The following is a 25111-nucleotide window of genomic DNA, read 5'->3' on the forward strand; positions in this document are numbered from 1 at the left end:
ATTTCTGTCTGCTTGGCTCCTCAAATCCGAAGATGATTAATTCAATAAAGCCAAAAAAGAGAGAGAGAGAGAGAGAGAAATCCACTTCAGACGTTTTCTATAGGTTTTCTGCAAAGATCAGTCCTGTGTCATAAAATCTGAGCGCTGTAATGGTGTAACTCGTATAGATTCCCGAGATGCTACTTCCTTAACGTCACAAGACCCCCGATGTACTTTGAACCCTGAATGCATACAAATGACTAGCATGATGTAAATTGTTCTTTCCGTGTGTTTCATTCTGTGTCACACTCAAGACTGGTCAGCCGATTAAACGTAATCATGTGCATGTTTTTGTGTCTGCGTGTTCATCTCTTTAGCCGACTACAGCACCAGCGAAATGCTGGTAAACATGGGCAATTTACCTCTGGACGAGTTTTACCCGGCTGTTGCCATAGTGACGCTAATGCGCATCTTGCGCGACCCGTCGCTGTCCAACCACCACACCATGGTGGTGCAGGCTGTTACCTTCATTTTTAAGTCACTGGGCCTGAAGTGCGTACAGTTTTTGCCTCAGGTCATGCCCACGTTCCTCAACGTCATTCGAGTGTGTGACACCAGCATAAAAGAAGTAAGCATTCAGTTTACACGGTCAGGGAACAGGTGCAGTGTATTCCGAATTATTTAAGACCATTCTCTGAATTTCAGTTTAACTATGTACTTGATGTATATTTTATCATCTTCTATTCAACTCCCAGTGAAATATGAATGCAAGTGTAACATTTATTGATGTTTAGTAAGGCCGTTTCAGGCTGAAAACATTTCCGACCTTTGTTAGTCATCTGTCTTATTCCTTTATTATGTAAAGTGGTTGTTGAATTTGTTAAAAAAAAATTGTAAACCCCCTTTTGTAAGCATCACAGAACCATTTGTTATTTCTGAAATCATTAGAACTGAGATCTGAGTCTATAATTATATTTAATTACACCTGTTTTTTCCCCCTCTTAGTTAGTTCCTCTCCTGGGTATGGTGGTGTGCTTCGTCAAGATCCACATCCGCCCGTACATGGACGACATTGTCACCCTGATTCGAGTAAGTGACTCCTCACCTGCACATCTTTGATTTGTCTTCTAAGGTACATGTCCACCTTGTCTGTCCAGCTTTTTTTTTCCCCTCCCAAATGAGACGAGGCACCAGACACAACTAAGCTTTCCTGCAGGCTTGACTATAAAAACGAAATGCCTCTGTTCTTCTTGTTCCGTTTCCTAGTGCTCTTTTGCCGGGTGTCTCATTTAACACCTTTATACAGCTCTACAGAAACAGATTAAAAGAAAAACATAGATGGTTTTTTTTTATTTACTCATCCAGATGCAGAAAGCAGGAATTGCTATTGCAGATTTGTCATAAAAAGTCATGCTGGGGGTTTCTAACAGCAGCCAGCAGTCGCCTGGCCAAAGATTTTGACAGTTTTATAAGCCGTATGACTCACTGTTTCCACCCCTCATCTGTTCTGCACTTTTTTCAAAAGGATAATTTATGCTTTTGGTTAATAAAGTGGCATAAGGTGTGAAAGTAAAGCTAACCTATATTACTGAATGCCTGGCCTGGCCCTCACTGTCAGTGACATAATAATGTTCAGTGCAGATATTACCTTTATTCCAGTCTGACCGTGATCCTTCACACCTATTCATTTTCCAACTTCCGTATGTAGATCTGAGAGAATTTGAAATGGTTGACTGAGGGACATGTACTCGTAAAAGCACTTTTATTCATTGGTCAGATATATAACAGTTGAGAACATTAAAAGTACCTTTGTCAAGTGGGGATCAAGATGACAGACGTCACCCAACCGTGGTCCAGATGTATCCAGAACATCTTAGACTTTTCCCACAATGCTATTGGTCTGTCCATGGTGCCCATTTTAGTGACTTTCAGATAAAATTAGCTCGTATCTATAGAAAACTGGTCCACCAACCTAAAACACACTGCATGTTTGATTTACGTCCTGCAGTTGAGTTTGTGTAGAAGAACAGACCAGGACCACTTGATAATCTGATGTTTGTTTTGCTCTGTGCCTCAGTGTTGTCAATTCAGCCAACTACATTTTAAAATCTAGTTCTAAACACGAGAAAGAACATGAAAATGAGCTGATTCACATTTTCAGGGTCCTTGTTTCATGTTTTTCAATATAATTGGCTATAATAACTGCAGTAACTCAGCATTTGATCTGTTCGAACCAGATAACTGTTACTTTTTAAAAGAGTACACACAGTCTTCTTTTCCTCATCTGTTATATCTGCAGGAATACTGGACCCCCAACAACCCGATGCAGAACACAATCATCCTGCTGATCGAACAGATAGTCGTGGCTCTGGGAGGAGAGTTCAAGCTGTACTTGCCACAGCTGATCCCACACATGCTGCGCGTCTTCATGCATGACGGCAGTCCCGGGCGGAGCGTCACCATGAAGGTAAAGAGTTGCACAAACATATACACAAGCATAAATAACAACACACATAGGGTTAAACATTTATAATTCCAGCTGGACAACAAGCTCCTGGTCATCATTTACAAGTGAAGTAACAACTGAACCCTGCTGCCTCAGGCTTTCAGCTGCTTGATTCGTCTCTTCCTATGAACTGGCTAATTGATCGAACACTTCTGACATGTAAATGCAAATAATAGGATGGTTTATAGCCCTTTTAGTGTACTAGGAAAATAAGATTTTAAACAAATGCTTGGATTTCTCAAGGAAGGTCTGCTTAACAGCCATGTGGACTCATTTTGTATTACAATGGAAATGTTTCATCAGCAGATAAAGCATTTATTGCAGTCCTAGATGAATATTTATTTTCTGACACTACCTTAGTGGATTGCTTATTGAAACGATATGCTTCTGGCCACTATCTGCATTCTGATCGTATTGTGTGTCCTCACGTGCTGGTTTCCACTGAATAAAGATCTCAGCATCCTGCCTATAAAAGATTTCCCAAAGTCTTGTTTGATACATTTAAAGGGTTAAAGAGATAAGCTCATGAGAGTTTCGTCAAGACCACTTTAGTTGTCTGCATTTTCAGAGTAGGAGGTTATTGGAAAGGTAAAAAAAACAAAGGCACCTGTGCAGCTGAGGTATTAGTGTGGTATAAGCAAAGGTTAGAAGTCTGGCTTGTGAGGTGAACTGGCTGTAACAGGTCAGTATTCCTGTTTCAGCTTGATTTTACAACCTAGAAATGTACTCTTGGTTACGTAGCTAGCTGAATATCTACAGTAGCTAGCTTATTGGGTATTCTGCATGTTGGTATTTGCTGAATGATTTGAAAATATCTATATATTTGATTTGTCCAATTATATTCTTACTCTACACAGGCTGACAGGCTGAGCTCGAGAGATTTTGTCTCATAAATTTTAATAATTGGCTTAAGGCAGAATCAATGTCGAATACATCTGCTGACTGTAAATGATATAAACACTACATTCACCTAAAACCAGGTGAACTCAGTGCACCGTGTTCCCCAAACTCATATTCTGTTGCCAAACTCAATAACCGTATTTTATTTTGATTGTCTGCTGCCTTATTTCCATATTATAGATATTCTGTTGTGATAATGTTGATTTTTTTTTTGGAATACCATAACCTCAGTATCGAGACCACATGGTCTTGTCCTTTTTTCTTATGTATCTATTCAAATATTTTCTAGTCCCTTTTACCGCAGACAATGTAACAGGCAGATTTTATTTTTATATATCTTACTATATTTCCAGACTAGCTCTCCTTGGTTCCTGATGCGCATTCGCTATGGCCATTAAGGACAGACAGATGAGTGGTTTATAATGGAAATCTGGAATAGTTTTGTGCAATTGATGCAATTTTTTCTAGTACTTTGACTCCCACATGTGAAACCTTAGGGAGATTGTGTGCTTTTTCTAGGGTGACTGGTGCGCTGATGTCATGGATGCCCTTAGATTCTTAAAGCTCTTCTACGACAGCAAACATAAATATCCTGCATTAAATCACTGTTGTTTTGGTTATTGTGAAGTGAAAGCTCTACTGTCCAGGGATGAACTCAGTGTTCAGAAATACAGACCACTGAATGTTTAATGTCTGCATTCAGTCATAGATAGCAAATATTAAAAATATCTATCAAAGTTTTCCAAAGTCAGCTAATCAATTTTACTGGACCAACCGTAAGGACCTTTTTTCTCTTTGACTTTGGAATTAAATTTTTGGCTGTTTTTTTAATTCTTAGTCTCTCCTTGATGAGAGTATGAGCATTAGTAGTCTGCTAACATTAGCTTTCTGCTGTTTCGTGCCATATGCAAGCTGCTAACCGAACCGTACACTCTTCTTCCAGAAATATTCCCTCAGTTGGTGTTTTGCTAATGGTGGTGGAGAGCCCTGTCTAATGGAGCATATTATTTAGATCATTTACATCCTCATCAAACAAACATTCAGTAAGCTTTAATGCTCTGTGAATGGGGCAGGGTCATCTTGAAGGTGTTCAGTGAGAATAACTTGATTAGAAGTGCCACTCATTGGCCACTGATTGGACAATCTTCACACTTGAGATCACAGATTTAAGATGTTGGGATGTCGTGCCAGAAGATCACAGAAAAAAAATGAAGAACGTGGCTTGCGGAAAAAAGACTTCAAAGCAGCGGAGAGAATATCATAAGCCCCAAGTGCTCCGTGATCAGCAGGCGTCTAGAGAAGATCTACACCCCACCACTGCTCAGATAGAATATCAGCCACACACGGGACATAGACACGCAAGACTGCAGGCCAATTCAGCAAACCCAGCGTCTACAATTATTTAACCTCACATGTATACAGAACGTCCCCTGACATGACACTTAATACAATACAGTGTGTACAGTGGCAGGGCTTCTTGTCTGTACAGGACAGTGGTCTGGCAGGGAGCTCCTGCATCACAGGGAATGTCTGGGCCACCTTGAAACATGCTTGGAGTTGTGCACAAGTTGATGTGCAGGAAAAAAAAAACAGCTGAGGTTGTGGCATGTGACCTTTATTTGTTCTATGATCTTTTCTAGAAAAGACTAAAGGGTGGCCGTTTTTTTTTTCCTTCCTAATGCAGTTTGGCATTATTCTGTCCTGTCAGCACAGCATTGTAAAGGTTCAAGGTGGAATTTTAGAGAAGAGCAGGAAGTTACAACTCCACATTTCAAAATGAATTTGTTTATTTAGCTTTAGATATCTTTATAGAACAAATTTGGGGTGAGAGATTTTCATAAACTGTCAGCCATGAGCTCCATTGATTACGAATACGTCTTGGCTGAAGTAAGTAGGAAATTGTGTAAATTTGATTCTTCACTGATTAATTCTTTTAAGGCCAGATGTTCTCTCCAAGCACAAATTCTTTTCGTTCAGCAGCCCATTGATGTATTTTTTTTGTCTGCTTTGCAGCTGCTCTTGGCCATACAGCTGTTTGGTGCCAACCTGGATGATTACCTCCACCTGCTGCTCCCTCCTATAGTCAAACTGTTCGATGCCCCCGATGTCCCGTTGCAAACCCGCAAGTCAGTATACTCACCGACTTGTTCATCTTTCCCTCGTTGTATATTTGCATTGTGGAATTTTGCATAGCACTCAATGTACAATATTATACCACATCTCTGTTCTCAAGTCTGATAGATTGTTTCTAGTTCAGGCTGTTTACATTAATGCAGTTGATCTAATAGGTTATAAATTGACTTCTAATAGTAACAACTGACTTCCAGGGGCTTTTATGGCACTAAACATAATCTAAGCCTACTAAAGAGCAGGTCACAAGTGTTTATTTAACAAAAGTGGACGGAGACTCTGAGATTTGTATGGCTCAGTACATGTTCTGCACTGGGAAAGAGGTCTTTGCCCTTTCTGGCTTCTCACTAACATGGTAAGTTGTGAGAGAAACAAAGAAAGGCTGATGAGACGAGGACTGATTCTAGCTGTGTAATAATTGATGACTACATCGACTACTTTGCCTTGTGGGCGTTCCACAAAACTAAAAATATCAGATTGATAAGAGGGAATTCATTAGAATATAGTAAAATATTTAAATTCGGTTGAATTCACATGGGGCTGCAGCACACTACATTTATCATGTCCCTAAAATGTTTTTTTTTTCTCTAATAGGTTTAATGTCTAAACTAAACATACATTATAACACAAAGTGTGGTAGCTGTTCTTCCAAACCAAAATCTATAGAGGGGATACCTTCACCCATCCCGATGGTTTAAGCATTTAGCAGTTTGCTCTGATTCTGAGGGAGCTATAGCAAAAGTAGTCAAATTCTACTTAAAATTGGCTCAGCAAAGATGTTGAGAATGGATGTGAATCGGGTGACTGTGGTCTCCTGTGGCTCAGAGGGATCAAGTTATTGAAACTCTTTGATTGAAACACCAGAGCAGTTTGGCCTGTCATCTTGTGTCGGCTTCGATATGTCCTCATCACCCTTGCGAACCATTTTGTGCCAAAGGGGAAACACATTTGGGTTTTGTTTTTTTTTTCTTTCTTTTTTCTTTTCTTTTTATTTGTCAATGAATATATTTGCCCTTGTTTGACTGGAAACATTTTCATACACAGGATTATATGCGCATTTGCTAAAGAATTGTAAATCCCTTTCCCCTAATTGTTGAAATATAAATTTCTGATGTTTTTCTTAACACTCATTGATTGCTTATTTAAGTGTTGTGATGTCATCTAATAAGATTTAAAGGGCAAATGTTCTAGCATTCCCAGGGCTGCTGGTAATTTTTTACATGGCTTTCCAGTTAAAGTATTCACTCTGTTTTGACTGCAGGGTTGCTTTGGAAACCTTAGACCGTTTGACCGAGTCCTTAGACTTCACCGACTACGCTTCCAGAATCATCCACCCCATCGTGCGCACGTTGGACGGAACGCCCGAATTGCGAAGCACAGCAATGGACACCTTGTCCTCTTTGGTCTTCCAGCTTGGTAAAAAGGTGCTTGCAAACGCCTAGTGCCAGTGCATGCTTCTAGTTAAGGAGCCCTGTGTAATGAAAGCCCAATGCCAGAGTTTCCAATGCTAAACTGTCCAGTGGAAAGCACTTAATGCTGATTTGATTCACGTTGGATTGTGTTCGTAAGTGACAAGATCAATTTGTCTTTGAAATAAATCTGTGAGCTTTCACAAGTAGCCCAACGATGACGCTTCCCATTCTTTTGGAGTTCACAGTGCGGCTGCTAATAAGCCTGGGATGATGTCACTTTCCGTTTTATCAGCCCTTCCTAACTCCCCAGAGACCACCAGGGCAGCATGTGGTCACCATGTGCACCTTTTGATCATGAAGGCAGGCAGTAGCTTGTTATTTGCGTATATGGTAGCGGAATTTGCTTTTTAGAACCGTGTGCATCCAATAAACTTCACCTGCATCAAATAAACTTCATGGCAACTGTAACACTTTTAGAAAACTTCCTTTCTTCTTCTTCTTCTTCTTCTTCTTTTTTTTTAAACACAGTACCAGATCTTTATTCCCATGGTGAACAAAGTGATGTTAAAACACCGGATCAACCACCAGCGATATGACGTACTCATCTGCCGCATCGTTAAGGTCAGTGTCCATCCCTCTCCCTCCACATTTTTACCATGACTTCATATCATTCCCAGCTCCACCCTCAAGTGTGAATGGTGTTGATTTCGTTTAGAGAGTGATGTACTCAAAGCAAAACAAACAGCTTGTTGTTTTAGCTGGAGGATGTTCTCTTCCTTTCTTGGAACCAACCCACACCCTGTTTTTTTTTTTTGTTTTTGTAAGACACTCCTTACCACTGAACCCAGACAATCCTCCATCTTCCTCTAATAATTGGTGCCCAGCCATCTTAAAACAATTTAACAGTCTTCCTGCTGATGTTGCAAAAAAAAAAAACATATTGGAATATCCAGTGAACATCGAGGACTTCCTTGATTAGGGCAATGCATTATGTCCAGACAGAAATATTTTGTTTTAGTGTATGTATTGATTGTTTTTTCTGTTTCCCAGGGTTACACTTTGGCTGAAGAGGAAGAAGACTCTCAGATTTTCCAGCACCGCCAGTCACGTAGTAGCCAAAGCGACACGCTGGAGAGTGGCCCGGTCGAATCCGGTCCGATGAAGAAGTTGCATGTCAGCACAACTGCACTTCAAAAGGTCAATATGAACAAATTTATAATAAGGAAAAATGAATTACAAACTTAAAAATGAACCTGTCCTTACACAATAGTTAACTCCACTGCATTAGGTATACAGACGGATTTCAGCACTAGGCAAGACTTGCCGTATTTAAGAACTTTTAGTTCTGTACAAAATATTTCTCCATGTTCTTTCAGCTACCCTGAAGCCTGCCCTCTTAATCATCCGGTAGCTTAATTGCTGTTCAGTCAGTGTTCTCATACAGAGCACAGCAAAACACTTTGGCAAAGTCTCTGGCAATTGAACTTGTCCTATTAAGAGCTTAAGTCCGCTTTTCTTTGAAACCTTATCTCTAGTATCGGCATTTGTTTGTTCTGGAATAAATGACGAAAGGCACGCAACTTGCTGGAGCTCTGCAACAGTTGCAGTTCTCCAAAAAGATAAACCAATAATACTTGCCCTTGGAATAGCAGAAAAAATATCAATTGAAACCTGTCTCAAGGTCTTAAACTAGTGAACTGTGTCGTAGTTGTTTTTTTTATCTGCACTTCTCTGTCTATCATGAATCATGCTCAGTCATGCATTTTTAGTATTTTGACAGAGTAGGAATATTACAGTGAGGCTTTTATAACGCATGGTGTTATAGCTTACTGGAAAAAGGTGACGAGGCATAAGAGCATTAAAGTGCCGACAGAGATCCGGCCAAGAAGCACATTCAACTCTTTTGTTTGTTGGCCAGTGCGTTACAGTGATTCAAAACTGTCGCTTAAAGAATGAGCAGGTCTTTCCAGCTTTTTTGTCACTCGAAATCAGCCATCTCTTAATATGAAAAGAAACAGACCTGTTTGGACTGCAGCCTGTGCCACCTCCTCTTGCATAAACTCATGAAACGCTTCCCATATTTGCGGACACGGGTTCGGTTTTCTGTTGTGAAATTTTGAATTCCATTCAAACCTTTGCCACCACGGGCCCTTCGGCTGTAAAATAAATTCTGTTGGCCCCTCAGAACAGATTTTTGTGCTCCAGTGTAACAAAACTCCACATCTTAATACCTATGCTTCATGGACCACTTTGGGAACCTCTACCTTAAAACAAATATTGTAGAGATTATGTGCTTTTTTTTAAACGTTCAGATCGTGTTTCTGTGTGTTTTGTAGGCATGGGGTGCTGCCAGAAAGGTGTCTAAAGATGACTGGCTGGAGTGGTTGCGGCGTCTCAGCGTTGTCCTGCTGAAAGAGTCTCCTTCTCCTGCCTTGCGCTCCTGTTGGTCCCTCGCCCAGACCTACATTCCACTTGCCAGGTGAATTCTGCAGGCCTTAGATTTGTTCAACACTTTTCCCTTATAGATTTATTGCTGAACACGTGTCTGCCCATCTGTATGCAAGATAGTTGCAGAATGATTTAATTAATGTAAGTAAAAATCCATCATTGTATTTTTAAATGAGTTAATATTAGACAACTGTATAGTTAGCATCATAGATGCCCCTGAAAATGGACAGAAATGACACTTCTTCAGCCAAAGAGTCCAGCTTTCCTTTCACTGTCTCTGTTCTGTTTTTCCCTTCCTAAACGCCCCGAGTGAATAATGCCTCTTGCATTTTGTGGCTACAGAGATCTTTTTAATGCCGCATTCCTGTCATGCTGGTCTGAGCTAAGTGAGGACCAACAGGATGAGCTGATCCGCAGCATTGAGCTTGCACTGACATCACAGGACATTGCTGAAGTCACACAAACTCTGCTCAACCTGGCTGAATTCATGGAGCACAGCGACAAGGTCAGTTTCGGCCAAAACATTGTGATCTTGTTATCCTTTTATGCCGGGATATTCCCAATCTTGCTCAGCATTTCTAATATCGTTAAATATGCACACAAACAAGACACGGGTTATTCACCTGAAATGATTAAATCTGCTCCTATTCCAATTTTTATTCAGTATCATGTGTGCTTTATCAGAAGCATGTAAAAATGCCTTGCTAGACAGACGTGATTCTCATTTTCAGCAGGCAGCATCCAAAAGCAAATTATTAGCAGAGACCATAATCACCTCAAAGCACCAGACTAAACTCTTACTAATGGGACACACACAAAGCCCATGATATTTGTCCAAGGACATAATAATGCGAACCGTTTAAGTGCTGTTTTGTATTAGAATATTAATCGAAACTATACAACATATTTTTGGATTTAAATAATATTCTAAACAGCGATCTCTGGACAGGAAGGTGGACTGACAAAAACTGGTTGTATAGTGTAGTATAGTCATTTGTGTAGTATTCTTTAACTGTCCAGTCTGGGTGAGCCTGTTCCCATTGTACATGGTCTTCTGATGTTATAACGCATCCATGTCAAGTTTCAGTGTGTTGTCCATTCTGAGATGATTTTCTCTTCACCATGGTAGTAAAGAGTGATTATTCGAGTAAATGGAGCCTTTTTGTTCGGTCTGAATATTAACTCACTGACTGGATAGTGGACAGGTGTTCCTATTAAAGCGTCCTGTCACTATAGTTGTGAACCGAAACAGTAGGTCGCTATTTATGGGAACAAATTCCCATTTAATTGATTCATTTTCGAAAGTTTTTAGCAAATGAGTGTTGTACCAGTTAACCTGTAAGATTGAGGTCAGTATGATGTGAGAGGGAAAATTAAGCATGCTGAACCGCCCAGTTGAAAAGAGACCTGAAATGTCCCTTTACACGGTAACTGCCTCATGATTTGAATATGTTTAGGAAAAAGTCCCATGCTAGAATTTAAAAGCATTAAGTTTTCTATTTAGAGTTCAGTTGACCGTAAAACAGTGCACACTGTTCGAATAATATATTATTTTTAGGTAAAAGGGATTTATAGCGTTTTTATTTGATTTTGCTCTACACCACTTCTTTTTATTATTTATTTATTTATTTATTTATTTAAAATATTTATTTTACATATACCGTTTTACGTTACAGGGTCCACTTCCGCTGAGGGACGATAATGGAATTGTGCTACTGGGTGAGAGGGCTGCTAAATGCCGTGCCTACGCCAAAGCTCTGCATTATAAAGAACTCGAGTTTCAGAAAGGCCCGAGTCCCCTTATACTGGAATCTCTTATTAGGTAGGAAAACAGATTATTTTCACTTTAAAGTTGTATGGAACCAAAACACACACACACGCACGCACGCACACACACACACACACACACACACACACACACACACACACACACACACACACACACACACACACACACACACACACACAGTGCCCTTTAGAACACTTCACTTGCAGTCATTATACTTTCCTAATCGACATTTATTTTATTTACATGTTTTTTTAAACCTTGCTGGACCCTTCGAGTCAAGTTTCTGCTGAAGTTGTATACTCAAATTCTAAGTGTTCGAGTTTCACAAGCCTCTCAGACTGTTCTACAAATACCTTTTATGTTTTCGACACGCTAACGTGAAGCAATTGAAGAGCTGAACTAAAGAATGTCTCGGATTTTTACAGTGTTCTGCCAAGGCTTGCTTTTTTTCTTCGGGCTGTTCAAAAGTTTCATTGTGTTTTTGGTCTTTGAATTTGTCCAGATAGCTTTTACCAGAAAATGTGGCAGAGTAAGGAAATCTCCCATGATTCATTTTGCGAATGTGGTGTATTTAGCCAGGTATTCTGTATCTCATGATATGACCAACCAATAAATGGAGGCACACAATGAAGTGGTAATTTATATATATATAATATAATACATATATATATATATATATATATATATATATATATATATATATATATATATATATATATATATATATAATATTTATATATATATAATATAAATATATAATACTTCTTGAATATACAGAATATGTATAAGTAGAACGTACAAGACCATTCATTAAATAACATAGTGACCATACTGCTCAAGTTACTCTAATAAATTTCAGGTTTTGGGGGAAAAAAATAAACAATTGGAAAATAGGTTATACTGAACACAGCACTTCTAAAACTACGCCCTTTCAAATGAATACCTGCTCTCTAACATTATACTGTTATGCATGGCTGCTGGTTTAAATTACATCAGCTAGCAGATAAAAGTTATAGCCTTTACAGCAAATGCAGACACATGGAAAATATATTACATACCCAAGTTCTGTGAGACACAAATCGTCCATGGATTGATGTTAAAAATTGTTCAAAATTACAAATCCAATAAGAATATGTAAAGTGACTAATGCAGTTATAGCCGTTACATTATAAATATCAGTTTTTGAAACGTTTAGGAATGATCCAGGTCTATCTGTAGGAATTCAACAAGGTACTAGCTACAGGGTCGAGTTTGTTTGTGTACAAGCTGTTGTTTTATAGCGTAGTTTGTTTATCAGCTAAGGCATTCCAGAATGTTTCTTGGGTCTGCTAGATTGGGAATTTAGAGATATTTGATGCAGGTTATTTATTTATTTGTTTGTTTGTTTGCTTGTTGTTTGGCATTGTCATATCTATATAATAATACAAGATGCGCGACATTATAATAATGCAAGATACGCGTCATGATTAGTGCGATTTACTGTCTTTGAGTAGTGTATTATTTTGGGAATAATTCAGTATTTAATGATGCTATAAGCAGCATTAGGATATGCTGAACTGATCTTAAACTATACATTTATATCCACTAACTTTATATTTGACAGATGGTTTTTATTTGAATAAACTGAGCTTGGTAAGTTGTGGTAGTGAAAACATGCAGCAGCGGATATTGGCGATTTATTTAAATCTCCAGAAAGCTTACTTATTGTGTTGAGGTTCATAAAGTGGAGACAGAAATAAAGCTATGAAGGAGACATAAAATGAAGGAAAACTTGCATTAAGTCTTAAAACAATATACAACTGGCTTCATTAGTCGATATTTCAAAAACATCCAGTGTAACAAGAATATCCACTTTCATGGTTCACTGGAATTTGTTCCAGATGTGAATAACCCTCAAGCACATATATATAATATATAAATGGAGGCAAATAATAAAGAGTGGCTATATAAAGAAACGTACTCCAAAGAGCATCTGAAAGATAAATTGCAGAAAAGGGGCATCACATATAAACTATAAATTACATCACCATAATAAGAACCACAGAAAACAGCAATCTTTTCACTACAGGACTTGTATCTGTGTAAGAGTTTTTTTATTAAGCCATTATTTAGCCATTTATTAAGCGCTAGTTTGTGTTTACACAGACCGGCTTTCAGAAATACTTAATAATATCTGGTGTCCCTTCACTCATCCCTGTCTCCACGTCCTCTCTATCAAGCGTACGATGGTGCCAGATCATTATTCTGTAAGCAAAAAAAAAACCCCAAAACAAACCTTATATACTGTATGTTCTGTAAAACATTTGTTAGTTTTAATAACATGTGACTGAGTGCCTTTGAATGGATTGATGACAAGAGAATGACTTTGGTTTGAATAATTCACCATTTTCAAAGAGCTCACCAAAGTGCTCAGCATCCAAACTGAATAAAAATACTTAGACAAATTGGATCTCAGGACAAACCTGATATTTGCTGGATGGGAATCAGGTTGTCTGTACATCTCATCATATTCTGTTCAGAGCCACAAAGAGGCCAAGGTTTGTCAGTTATGTATCAACTAGCCTTTGTTGTAGTGAATTAGTCATCGCCGTATTGTGTACCCAGAAATCCGGCTTCTTATATTACAGGCATTTTACGATTCATTTCATTTCAATTCTGAAAACGCTTCTCTGCGAATGCTTCTGTATGAGTAAGTCATGAGACACGGTTCCGGATCAGGCATCTTGTTTAGAATAGACTGAGAAACCTAATAGAGATGGACTAAAGAATTATTGTGTAGAGTCTATAGTGTATATGTTCATATCAGCTCAAGTTGATCAGATCATTTATCTTTCACTATTTTAACATTTGTATACTACATGCTTATTCCATTCATTATTGTATCATATCCTTTGGCACTTCAATATTGTGGCAGTTCATGTATATAGTTAGCTAGTTCTAGTTATATATTGATATGTAATTTTTTTGCTTAGAAATGTATATATGCATTGCTACCTTCACCTCCAGCCAAAAGGTTTGCCCATGAATGCAGTCTAACTCAATAGCTGCTTCCTGAATAGAATATGAGGTAGTATTATTTTGAAAGCACAGTTCTCTGTAAGGTCAAGGCACTGTATTTCATATTAAACGGCACTGGTAGAATATAAAATTATTTATGTAGTAATTGTTATTGGTCTGAAATTTATGGTGGAATAAAAAACTTATTTCACGAATCTGACATTATTTTTGTGGAAATATGAATGGTTAAGACATATATATAATTTTTTTTAAATAATAGATATAACAATTAGTTCAATTAGAATTTAACTAAAAATATAACAAGAAAAAAATACATATAAATATATTACAGTAAACTACAATATATATATATAAAACGTTTAATGCCTTCTGTAAACTGCTTCTAGGTGGACAGTATAATGTTTACGGAACTTCACTGACTTAATAAGTTAGCGAATACTTTTAAACCTGACTTTAAGCTAAACCAAAATAACAGCTTTTCTCAAGAACCTAATTAGTGACTAAGGTTGAGTCGAGGCTTCCTTGTGGTTCACAATTAAAGGAGCAAACCTCAGCAGCCCTTTGAAGACTTTGTGAAATATAGTGCAACCACCAGGAAACTGCACAGATGCCGGTAAAAGGTCAAGCCAGGCCACACAGTTCTTGTTGCTTTGACCTCCCAGGATTCCTCAAGACCTCCATCAGCTGTACTGGGAGTCAGACATGTTTGTAGAACTCTGTGTGTATATATAAGAGGAATGACTGAATGCCATTTGTTGTTTGTGTCAGTTGTCTTTTGCACTCTTTCCACGGTTTACTTTCACTTGTTTTGCCTGTGTCGCCTTTGTCATGTGTTTGTCTGTGACTTTTTTTGCTGTTACCGAACACCTCCTTCCCTGTTGTCAGTATTTTTGACAGATAAATTGTTTGGGAATATTGTTAGATCTTTTCTGCAGCTCATTACATCACGACAGAGAGACGGCTAAGCGGAACATACTGTCAGGAATTTGGCTGCTAGTGAACCTAACACATGGGTTTTATGGTTCTTAATAAAAATGAATGGCTTGGGTAGTTACGTTCAAGACAGAGTCGCACACAGTTTGCTCAGTTTTCATCTTGTTTGTGACAAACTGGTGACAACCGGACTGTTTATCTTAGATACAGGGACTCAGCAAACAGGTCATGTTTGAACATGGCGGTGTGAAGCGTAACTGTGTGGTCTAGTGCAATACAGTGAGATATGTAGTAGTTCTGTCTCTGCATTTTGTGTTTGTTTGTTTGAAGCCCAGGTGAAATTGTAGTTTATTGTCGATGTCAGAATGACAGCACGAGAAACACAATTTTTAAAAATACAATTTAATTCATCATTCAGTCATGTATGGAACTGTACACATTTTACATTTTACACAATTCAGTGTAATATATCAGTCAATTTACTACAAGTAAATTTAAAAAAAGAAAATTTCGTATCTATCAAAGGTTTTTTTTTCCCAATCTAAAGTAATACCGTAAAGACATGACTTAATCTGATAAAACAGGCCTTCTTTACTGAACCATAAGCCTAATATGAAGCAGAATCTTTGCTCATTGTTCAATAGGACAATCCAGGAAGAAAAGCTTAAAGAAAATAAAAAAAAATCTGAGATAAATATCAAAACAACAGCACTTTACAATCATACATCACTCATCACACATTCAATCCAGAAACATTCTGTAAGAAAAATGCATAGAGATTTTTTTTTACCCAGGTAAAGGCAGAAGGCATTTGTGTGTATTGCATATGGTTTGCATGTGGTTATTGTAAGCAAAGGGCACTTAATTTAACTTTAAGGACTGAAGCTCTGGGGTCGGATCTTCATCTCAACCCGTTTGAGGGAGTAGTTTGGTCCATGCCAGCCGTACCAAGTGATGCCATCGGAGTTCCTGGTGTGCATCCCGTGGCGATAGAACACACCATTCAGGTTTGAGTCTGTGCAGCAGTTGTACCAGTAGCCACCTGCAGAAAAGATCTCTGGTTGAAAAGAGAGGCCAGAAGTGCTTTATTTTACCAATAAACCTATAGTCGGTGTCATGGTGTCTTACCTTTGCGGAGTTGGGCACAGTCGTCCACACACTTGTCATTGTCCTTGTTCTTGGTGCTGAAGTTGGTGTTATTGTGATAGCGAAGTGAGTCCCCAGCGTTTCCACTGTAGTTGGCGATGAAGAGCTTGTAGCTGTTCAGCTCATTGCTCACCGTGAAGAAACCATACTGAGCGTAGCGTGTCGCTCCCTCCCAGTCCTGAAATAATTGACCAATAAAATGAACATCCAGACATCAGTAAAGTAAGCCATGCATTATCGTCATCATGCATTATCAAGCAACTCTTACCTCCAGCTCTATCCGGAGTACTGTGGGCTGCCGGGTCAGGCGATAGATATTCTCATTGCCAAGCCAGAAGTCCCCATTGATTGTACCAAAGCCATTCTTGTACTGCTTCCAATCCCGGTCGAAGCTGGTCAGACCTACTCTACGTCTCTGAATGACTGTCCATCCACCTCCATTTTTCTCCATATCACAGAAAACCTGAACAGTGACAAATTATCTGTAATTAAAACGTGTTATTAAAAGTAACATACTGTTAATTGTAGATTCACTAATAACTTACCTCCAGTTCAGGTGTGCCCAGAAAATCATCTTTAGGCAATTTGTAAAGCCCTGAAATTCTGTAGTTCCTGTTGTACAGTGATGCACAGTCATAGATTGCATCTAGAAGAAATTAAGTCAAAGGGTTCAGTTCTGATATTTTAAATGGCTAAAAGTAATCATGAGTTTACATCTTTTATCCTTCAATTCCCCAAGGTACTGTCTGGCCTTTATAACTTAATAGCATGTTATTCACTAAATCTGAAGGTTGCGGCTTAAGGTTGCAGCTTAGAAACGAATCTAGCCAGTTGAAGAGGAAAATTTATTGGGTCCACATGGAGCCATACAGTGGTTTGTGCTCCTGTGAATTTTTTTTTTTTTTTTTTTTTTTTTTGAAAACAGCCTGTGTATTTTGCAGATTTTTAACAAAGCTCCACTGTTCTCACTGAACTAATGGAAGGAAAGAAATATAGTTCCAAATAACTGGGGTATAATAATATAGGTTACATCACAGTTATGTGGTGTTAAGGTCTGTTTTTTGAATTTAAGGATTAATAGTGCAGGAGACTAAACATCATTTATGAGACACATTTTTGATGGACTAGACCAAGTTCTTTTTATTGCCATTCTTGTAAGTCTAAGGTTACGGACACAAATTGCGAGCATTTCGTGGTTAAAAGCACGCAAACTTTTTTGTATGCACCGTATGATCACTACCTCGTTTCATAATCTGGACATCCTAATCTTATAAATTCTAAAATTTATCATCTACAGATTTGGTTATTGTGTGTATCAGTCTATAAAATATTTGTTCTTTTTCTGCAGTTGTTAACGCAGTCGTGTGTGTGGCTTTGGATAAAGAAAATTGTACAATTTTGTTTTCAGTGAAAACCTGTGAAGCTTCCTAATAAGCGTTATTTTTTCCTTTCAGCCTGTAGCATTTGAGGTGTATTTTTTGCTCCATATAACTGAAGAGGTCAAATAATGATAGCATCCTGTTCAATCGGTGATTGCATAAAATATTTCATTATTATTTTCCTTACCTAAGGTAGTTTGTGGGGCACCTTGCATGGCTTGAAACTGCATAATGTCCACACGGTTGTTGATCTCTGAATACTTGCTTTCTGCTTCAGTTACTCTGGCTTCTTGTTGCTGGTTCAGTTTTTCTAGCTCCATCACTTGCTTCACCAAGGTGATCCGATCTGACTCCTGCTTCTTGCTCAGCTCCTCCAGCAGGCTGGTGAGGTTGGCCACCTGCACCTTCAAGGCTCGTACATCATCGCAGCACTGCATCTTTGTCGCTTTTGGTGGAACCGCATGCTTCTTTAACGGGTTCTGTGCCCATGTCAGATCTAGCACCAAAAGAAAAAGGGCAGCTGAGATGACCGGTGTCCTCATTGTAGCTCTTCTCATGGATTCAGCTTAAGAAAGTGGTTTTGGTGTAATAAAGATGTGAGTTGCTCCTGTGTGGCTAACCAGGGTCAAGGCTTGCAAGTGAAAACTCTGGGTACTGCTTCAGTCTTTTTCTCTTGCACTATTTTTTGCCTCAGCTGTTCTTCCAGGGCCTTTGCTCTCTCCTCTAACTCAAGGTCTGCTGTGGCCACATCTTAAATATCTTTACATTCGTGCCCTCCCCTTTTGGCTGGACCCACAGTCACTGACATCCCACCACCACCACTACCTACACCACCCCCTGGGCTTGAAGCCTGTCCGCCTTCTCACCACTCTCTCACTCTTGCAGACACATGGTGACCCACACACACACACACACACACACACACACACACACACACACACACACACAGTCTCTTATTCAATTCTCTCTCTCTCTCTCTCTCTCTCTCTCTCTCTCTCTCTCTCTCTCTCTCTCGCTCTCGCTCGCTCTCTTTCTTGTTCTGTCCTCCACCCCCTCCTTCTTCCGCATGGTTCCACCCAGGTTCCAGCTCAGTTTTCATCAGGTGTGCTGTTTTCCTGAGCACCTTAGTCACTTTAAATGGAAACTTGTGTTTTGTTTAATCTAGTTTTATCATAAATGGAGAAACTCTTGGAGGTCACATCGCTTCAGTTCTTTTTTTACTTCAGATATCTTTCGCAAGTTGAATCGATTCCACTAGTACTATTAGTGTGAAATCCATTTGCCCTGTAATATGATCAATCATGATACAAGTAGAAAACACGAGCTGTCGATTGTATTTTGTATGCCCTGTCCCATGTGGCAGAGTTATGTTGGGCTACTGAATTAAAGAATTAAATTAAACTACATGCAGAACATTCCAGTGACATCACTGCTTTCTGTACCTCCTGAGTGTTATGTATTACACATAGTGCAGACAACAAAAGAAAACAGATGTGAGCTTGGTACCCGGCTCCAGAAAACCGCTTAAGGGTGATATATGCTCTAATAATAGTAATGATAATAACTCACTTGCAGGAAAATCACAGTGCCCAAAGAGGGAAGCAGAATAGCAGCTCAGCACGGACGTGTGTGTGCATGTGGGCAAATGAATGTTAAGGTGTCTGAGGCAGGAAACACCCGCCCTAAGGTCTTAACCTAGTGCTTTATTATTGGTGTCCAGAAAGACAAAACAGCTTTGTTCAATATTTTACATCTGTATACAGTTTTTTATTTTTATTTTTGTCTTTGCTTTATTCCTTTGTTTCTCACTTACTTTCTTCCTAATAATACCTTTTACTTTTCACACCAGTACCGACCGTTATTTTCAACTAAGACACAAACGAGGAAGTTTTTGAAGATTAATGAAATTATTAGAATGGGTAATTTTTTGATTTGTTTTAAATTTGGTCAGTTGTCTGAGTAGATATGCTTCCAGATTTTCTCCATTGTGCATTTAAGTCATATCTTTTAGGCAAGATATTTCTGAAAACAAATCTGACTTTATGTATATAAAGTCATGTATAATGACTTTGTTGCCATAATGACTCATTAATGGTGTGCAGTCTGTATGTGTGGGCAATTTACACATGTATATAAAGTCATGTATAATGACTTTGTTGCCATAATGACTCATTAATGGTGTGCAGTCTGTATGTGTGGGCAATTTACACATCTGTCATCTGTTGAGGTTGGTATGCACTAGTTTAGCCAAGTTAATATCTTTTTTTAAAGCAATCTTATTAATGTAAAGGTTAAGGTCTATATCTAAAATGCTGCATAGAGTTTTCTCCCCTGATTTATTTTTTAAAACATCATTTGGAACAGAATAGGCCTTCTATTACCATGCAAGACTGCAGTATGTGGTTTTAAGGTAACAAATACTTTTCCCTCTTTGCTCATGCTGTGCTTCAGACATGTATTTTATGTGGTTCCTGGCATAGTTATTTTCTCTGTATGTCAAATTTTAATAAGTATGCTTATCCCCCAGTGGATCCAGAGCTTATGTACTTTGGTGAACCTCAGAGATATGTCACCATACTTCTAATAAGGCCACCCTTGGTACAAAAAAAGACTAAGTGTACCCTGCCGGAATTAGTTACCAAGATCTGTCCTGGGATCCAGGCCCCTGGTTGTGTCCCCAGATGAGTGCCTGGTGACTGGGCAGCTGCAATACCAGTGAGGGGACAGGCATATGATTTACAGTCTTAGCTTGATTGCTTCTTTTTAATGGAAACTGACTTCGGGAATGGGGAATTTTACTACCGTTTTGGAGAAAGAGCCTGAGTAAATGTCTGAAATGGAAAGCTATGGACTAGATATATGGATAGACTTTAATACACACACAGGAGGAGATACATGGAAGGTGTGATTGGGTAGAATGACTCTCTGGATATGTCACACAGTGGTGATTTCTGTTCAGGCCAGATTTGTAATAATAAACTTTTTTGTAGCAAGACATGGGTGATCAAAGATTCCACAATTGGGTGAAAAGATGTCGACTGATCAATATTTAGTGGTGACTTAGGTTCCTTGCATAGGATGCTGGTCAGTAATACTTGGTAAACCTAGGAAAAACTGCAGAAACCGAGAGATTAATTTAACACCACCTTCTTTGCACTGAGTGAATTCAGAGACATAGATCCTGAATTCACATCTTCAATGACAGAGGCAGCTGGAAGAAGCTGCCACCAAAAGCCTGTCAGTGCCTTTCATGGCAGTCACACTAGTATGCACTGGTGGACAGATAAAGGAGCTCTAATTCTGGAGGAGACATTCTGAATAATGCTCAAGTAGGGGCCTCAATTTTCAGTTAAAATATATAGGAGATGGAGAAAGGCTGGAGCAAAAGTGGTCGTGGACATGCCTTAGAGGACATGCCCAACTTCAAGAACTTGCTTTAAGTCTCTGTTGTTTTGTCTGGTTTTTCCATCTCTGAGTTTAACAGACCATGGTAGTTAGAAGCCTTCATAGTGGCAAGAGTGCAGGGCTGGATGCGATTTGGCTGGAGATATGAAAAGTACTGGACATAGTTAGAGTTTACCTCTTCATTGTTGACTAGAAGTCTGGGGCAGTGTTCCTTTTACAGCCTTGAGAATGGAGTATTTTCAAGGGAATATGCTAATACTCTTCATGTGTACCTGTTAGAGTACCTGGGTATCTGAGTGTTACTTCATGGGTTCCATTCACGCTATGTATGTGGTAATAGTTGCCTGCGTTCTTGGTCTTATGTTGAAACCATGTAAGGGTGGATCCTGGAGACTGTCATGGGTTTGTTTTGTCTCTATGGCTGTTTGTAGTTTCCATGGACAGGCTATCAGATGTTTCCAAGGTTGCATAGATGTATAGCATAAGCAGCCAGAGAAAGCATCCTTATTATTTGCAGTTGATGTTATGCTGTTGGCACCACCTAAAGCAGACTTCTCGAAGTGGACCACTTGAATATTTCACGAACCAGTTTGAAGTGGCTAGGATGGAAAATGGTGAGGGGAGAGACCTTGCACCTGTTGTAGGGACTCTTACTCTTTTAAGTCATTGCAGTTGATGGATCTCTGTAACGCTGCTGTTTTCTGAATTGAGAGGAGCTTGTTGAGATTAGGTTGAATTTCCTTTATTGGTCAAGCTTTTAAATCTAACCACAACTGGATAGCATCTGTATATCTGTAGCATACTGGCAATAATGTGAATTCAAATCATTTACATCTGGTCTGAATGTTGAAGAAGTCAACCCAAGTTTTGTAATCACAACACCGCGGTTCCTGCTTTCAGCCTTAAGGAACGGATTTTTTCCTTTGGAGGAAACCTAATAGTCACATCATGACTCATTGCTTGTCACAGCATGAGTAACTGTGTAGTAGTATTCTGCTCGGAAATATTATTGTACGTTATACCAGAGACAACTCAGTTTTCTTGCCCAAGATGTTGGTGACTCATATCTGTTATGTAATCTATGAACTACCTTCGTCACTGTCATTTTTTGACTTTTATCTTAACTCTAACCTTTGGGCTACATCGCATACAGATTTAAACCGTTTAATGCAACATTTCTGTGTAACCCAGTTTCATGCATCTTTTCAAAAAAGATTGTGTTGTTTTTTTTTTATTATTATTCTTAGTATCATGTCTCTAGAGTATCGTTTTAGTTTATGTGCCTCATTAAATTATGAAAACATCTGAGCACCATTAGCACCAGTCATTCATGCCTGCCGTTTTTATATGTCATCTCCTGAGTAAAATCAGTCAGATCTTGTCTACATCCAGAGCCATGCATGAATAGTTGCATCTAGGTGGATCCAAAGGATCTGGAAAACAGCCATGCCCACTGAATCTAATCAGTAAATCTATTCTTGCTATGTGGAGAAAAATAACACCTTAAGGAAATGGAATATAAAATACTTGCCTGCGAGATCTAAATTTTCAGGGCTGCTTAAAAAAACCCTAAATGACTAACAGTCCCTGAGTGCCTGAGTGTGTTCCTGTGAATGATTGCTAAAATAGTAGCACTAAGAATGTAATAATGGCAAAGCACGATGATATATATTATGGTCCTCGAGTAGTTGCACACTTATTCATGAAATGATTCTTTTTATTTCCTCAGAAAACCTGATTATATAATAGATTTTCCCCCTGTGGCATTTGTGTTCACAACTGTTTCATGCTAGAAAAAGCTAATGCCAGATGTCTCCTGTAAAAAAAAAAAAAGAAAAGAAAAAAGTAAACCGCATGGAATCAAAATATTCTGTAATAAGAGCACTGTATGAGTGTGAACAGAGGACCAAATGTGACACTCCCCGTTCAGACCATTCATGAGTTCAGTTAGGAGGAAAGAGAATGAAAGCCAATGCATTTCTGTCTTCCTCCCACTTTTGGAATTATATAATGTTTATTAACATTGCCATCTTTGTGCCTGAGGTTAGTAAGGGAAAGTGCTTTTATCTTTTATCTGTGGCCATGAAAAATGAAGTAAAAATGCTTTTCATGAGCTCATGGAACCTTTGGTTGTGTTTTCATTTATTCTATTGCAGCCTGACCATGCATCTGTCTTTTTTTTTTCTTGTTTGTAAACTTTACACATATGGTGGAAATGCAGACCATTTTCGATGGCAAGAATGAATTCAAATGAGAACCATACTCTCCAAAATACAGCACAAATAAAGTCATTATATGTGGCACTCTGTGGTGATTCAGTCAGATGCAGCTTTAAGGAGGAGCTGATGTCAGAAGCTTTACTTCCAGCAGATCATTGGGTTGTTTAATAGCCACGATGCCAAAGCTAGCCTGGCATTTAGTAATAGCAATTTAGACAACGTTGACAGAGGCCTACAATTTGTCTGTGTGGTCTCCATCTGGCTTTAAGATATGTTGGATATTCTTTCAACCACAGGGAACTTTAGTCACTTGGGAAACGTCTGTTTTCACTGTAAACCGGGAAGGCAATGTTATGACACCCTAGACAGATCGATACATTTGTGGTGATTTTTTTAGACCAATTCTTTTACATTTTGTACCATACAGAATGATGTCATCCTTCACATCAATTGTCTGTTTGTAAATATCGTAAGGATTGTGATCATTTTTGTCCATGCATAAAGCATAATTAGGTCATCTTACAGTAATACAGTTGTACATTTCAAAAGACATGACATGGTAATTGTAAAATTGTTGTAGATAATAAATTAAAAGGACAAGAGCTAGAAGAGTTGTACAACCAGTTGCAAATTGGGTTTGGAATGTCTTTGAGCAGCAGACTATTCAGTGCAATCGCATTCTTTACATGCATAATTGACACTGATTTAAAAAAAATAAAAAAGCGATAAATGCTTTTTCTCGTTTGCGACTAAATGCAGCTTCTAGTATTTATACTCAATGGCCACACCAATAGGAACACGCATACTCCTGTCTCTAGCGTTTATTTAGAATGGTGAAAACAATGACTTTTTAACCTGAGAGGTCAGCGGAGAACAGCTACACTGGATCAAGTAGACAGGAAGGCTATAGTATATAAAATAAGCACTCTTTACACCTGTGGTGTGCAGAAAAGCATCTCACAGTATAGTACAACAGAAGAAGACAATATCAGTTTCCACTCCTGTCAGCCACAAATAGGAAGCTGGGTTTTCACTTGGCACAGGTTCACTGAAGTGCGGTTCAAAAACGTCTTTTGAAAAGCACTGTTAAAGTTTGGTCATTTGCTTTTTTTTTGTCTGCATATGTGTAGATATTTGGAGAACAAATAAATCTGCTGGAAATGGAAATTAAAATGCTGCTGCATTGATGTTCAGACCATCGTTTTCACAATGTTTTGATTTGACTTGATGGACATTTGGCGCTTTTTATCTAAGCAGAAGGTGCCATGTGGTGCTCATTACGTGGGATGGACTCCAGGAAGGACCAGATTGTTGGTCATCCAGTGAATGTACAGAGCATTAGGAGCATATGAGGAGAAAAATAGACAAATATTTCCAGAGCCATTTCTCACTCTGTTTATTCTGTTGCGGTTTCCTGAATAGCGTGCGACAACAGTCTCAACGGAATGAAGGGATTTGTGTAAAATATCCCTGTATTTACCCTGTTGAGTATCAAATGCCTGTGGCTGTTTACTGTCCTTTTGGTGGAGATTGATTACGTAAGGAACGGCGCAGTTAGCATTGTTTTGTTTTGTGGAGCAACATTTCATAACACTGTTTCTGCTATTGTGGATACTTTTTACTTCCTGTCGTTTGGTGGAACCATTTAGTACAATGCATAATAACGGTTTTACGAAAGGTTCTTTCAGCAGCCAGTTGTAGTGCATAGCCACCGAATTAAGAAAAGCAGCTTAAAAAAAATTGTGTGAGTTGACCACAAACATGCTCTGCCTTTTTTTTCCTGATAGCAATGTTGCTCCCAGTGATCTGTTGTTTAGAGAAAGTGTCTTTGTGCGAATAATCTCTCA

At 38.7% G+C, this 25111-nt stretch overlaps 2 protein-coding genes across 4 annotated transcripts in view; one reads left to right on the top strand and one right to left on the bottom strand.

The window, feature by feature from the left end:
* Window positions 1–25111, top strand: part of mtor (mechanistic target of rapamycin kinase) — an 81151-nt gene that overhangs the window by 15922 nt on the left and 40118 nt on the right. For all 3 annotated transcript variants that reach the window (XM_047800292.1, XM_027166728.2, XM_047800293.1), the window contains exons 20-29: window positions 357–607; window positions 985–1068; window positions 2279–2446; window positions 5399–5511; window positions 6777–6939; window positions 7456–7548; window positions 7978–8124; window positions 9264–9406; window positions 9718–9880; window positions 11052–11197. In XM_047800292.1, coding sequence (XP_047656248.1) covers window positions 357–607; window positions 985–1068; window positions 2279–2446; window positions 5399–5511; window positions 6777–6939; window positions 7456–7548; window positions 7978–8124; window positions 9264–9406; window positions 9718–9880; window positions 11052–11197 — 1471 coding nt within the window. The remainder of the gene's footprint in view (window positions 1–356; window positions 608–984; window positions 1069–2278; window positions 2447–5398; window positions 5512–6776; window positions 6940–7455; window positions 7549–7977; window positions 8125–9263; window positions 9407–9717; window positions 9881–11051; window positions 11198–25111) is intronic.
* angptl7 (angiopoietin-like 7) lies at window positions 15502–18442 on the bottom strand. Its single transcript, XM_027166732.2, has 5 exons — window positions 17828–18442; window positions 16807–16907; window positions 16530–16724; window positions 16244–16439; window positions 15502–16157 (listed from the first exon to the last, which is right to left on the bottom strand). The coding sequence occupies exons 1-5, from the start codon at window positions 18195–18197 to the stop codon at window positions 15988–15990; spliced, it is 1032 nt and encodes a 343-aa protein (XP_027022533.1). The 5' UTR covers window positions 18198–18442; the 3' UTR covers window positions 15502–15987.

This window comes from Tachysurus fulvidraco, chromosome 14, assembly GCF_022655615.1.
Source record: "Tachysurus fulvidraco isolate hzauxx_2018 chromosome 14, HZAU_PFXX_2.0, whole genome shotgun sequence".
NCBI classification, from domain to species: Eukaryota; Metazoa; Chordata; class Actinopteri; order Siluriformes; family Bagridae; genus Tachysurus; species Tachysurus fulvidraco.

What these genes read in the sequence shown, in the direction of transcription:
- angptl7 (XM_027166732.2), bottom strand. Translation starts at nt 18,197, where the DNA reads ATGAGAAGAGCTACAATGAGGACACCGGTCATCTCAGCTGCCCTTTTT. An exon ending in TGCCCCACAAACTACCTTAG is followed by an intron (nt 16,908 to 17,827) that starts GTAAGGAAAATA and finishes AATTTCTTCTAG; the next exon opens with ATGCAATCTATGACTGTGCA. An exon ending in TGGGCACACCTGAACTGGAG is followed by an intron (nt 16,725 to 16,806) that starts GTAAGTTATTAG and finishes GTCACTGTTCAG; the next exon opens with GTTTTCTGTGATATGGAGAA.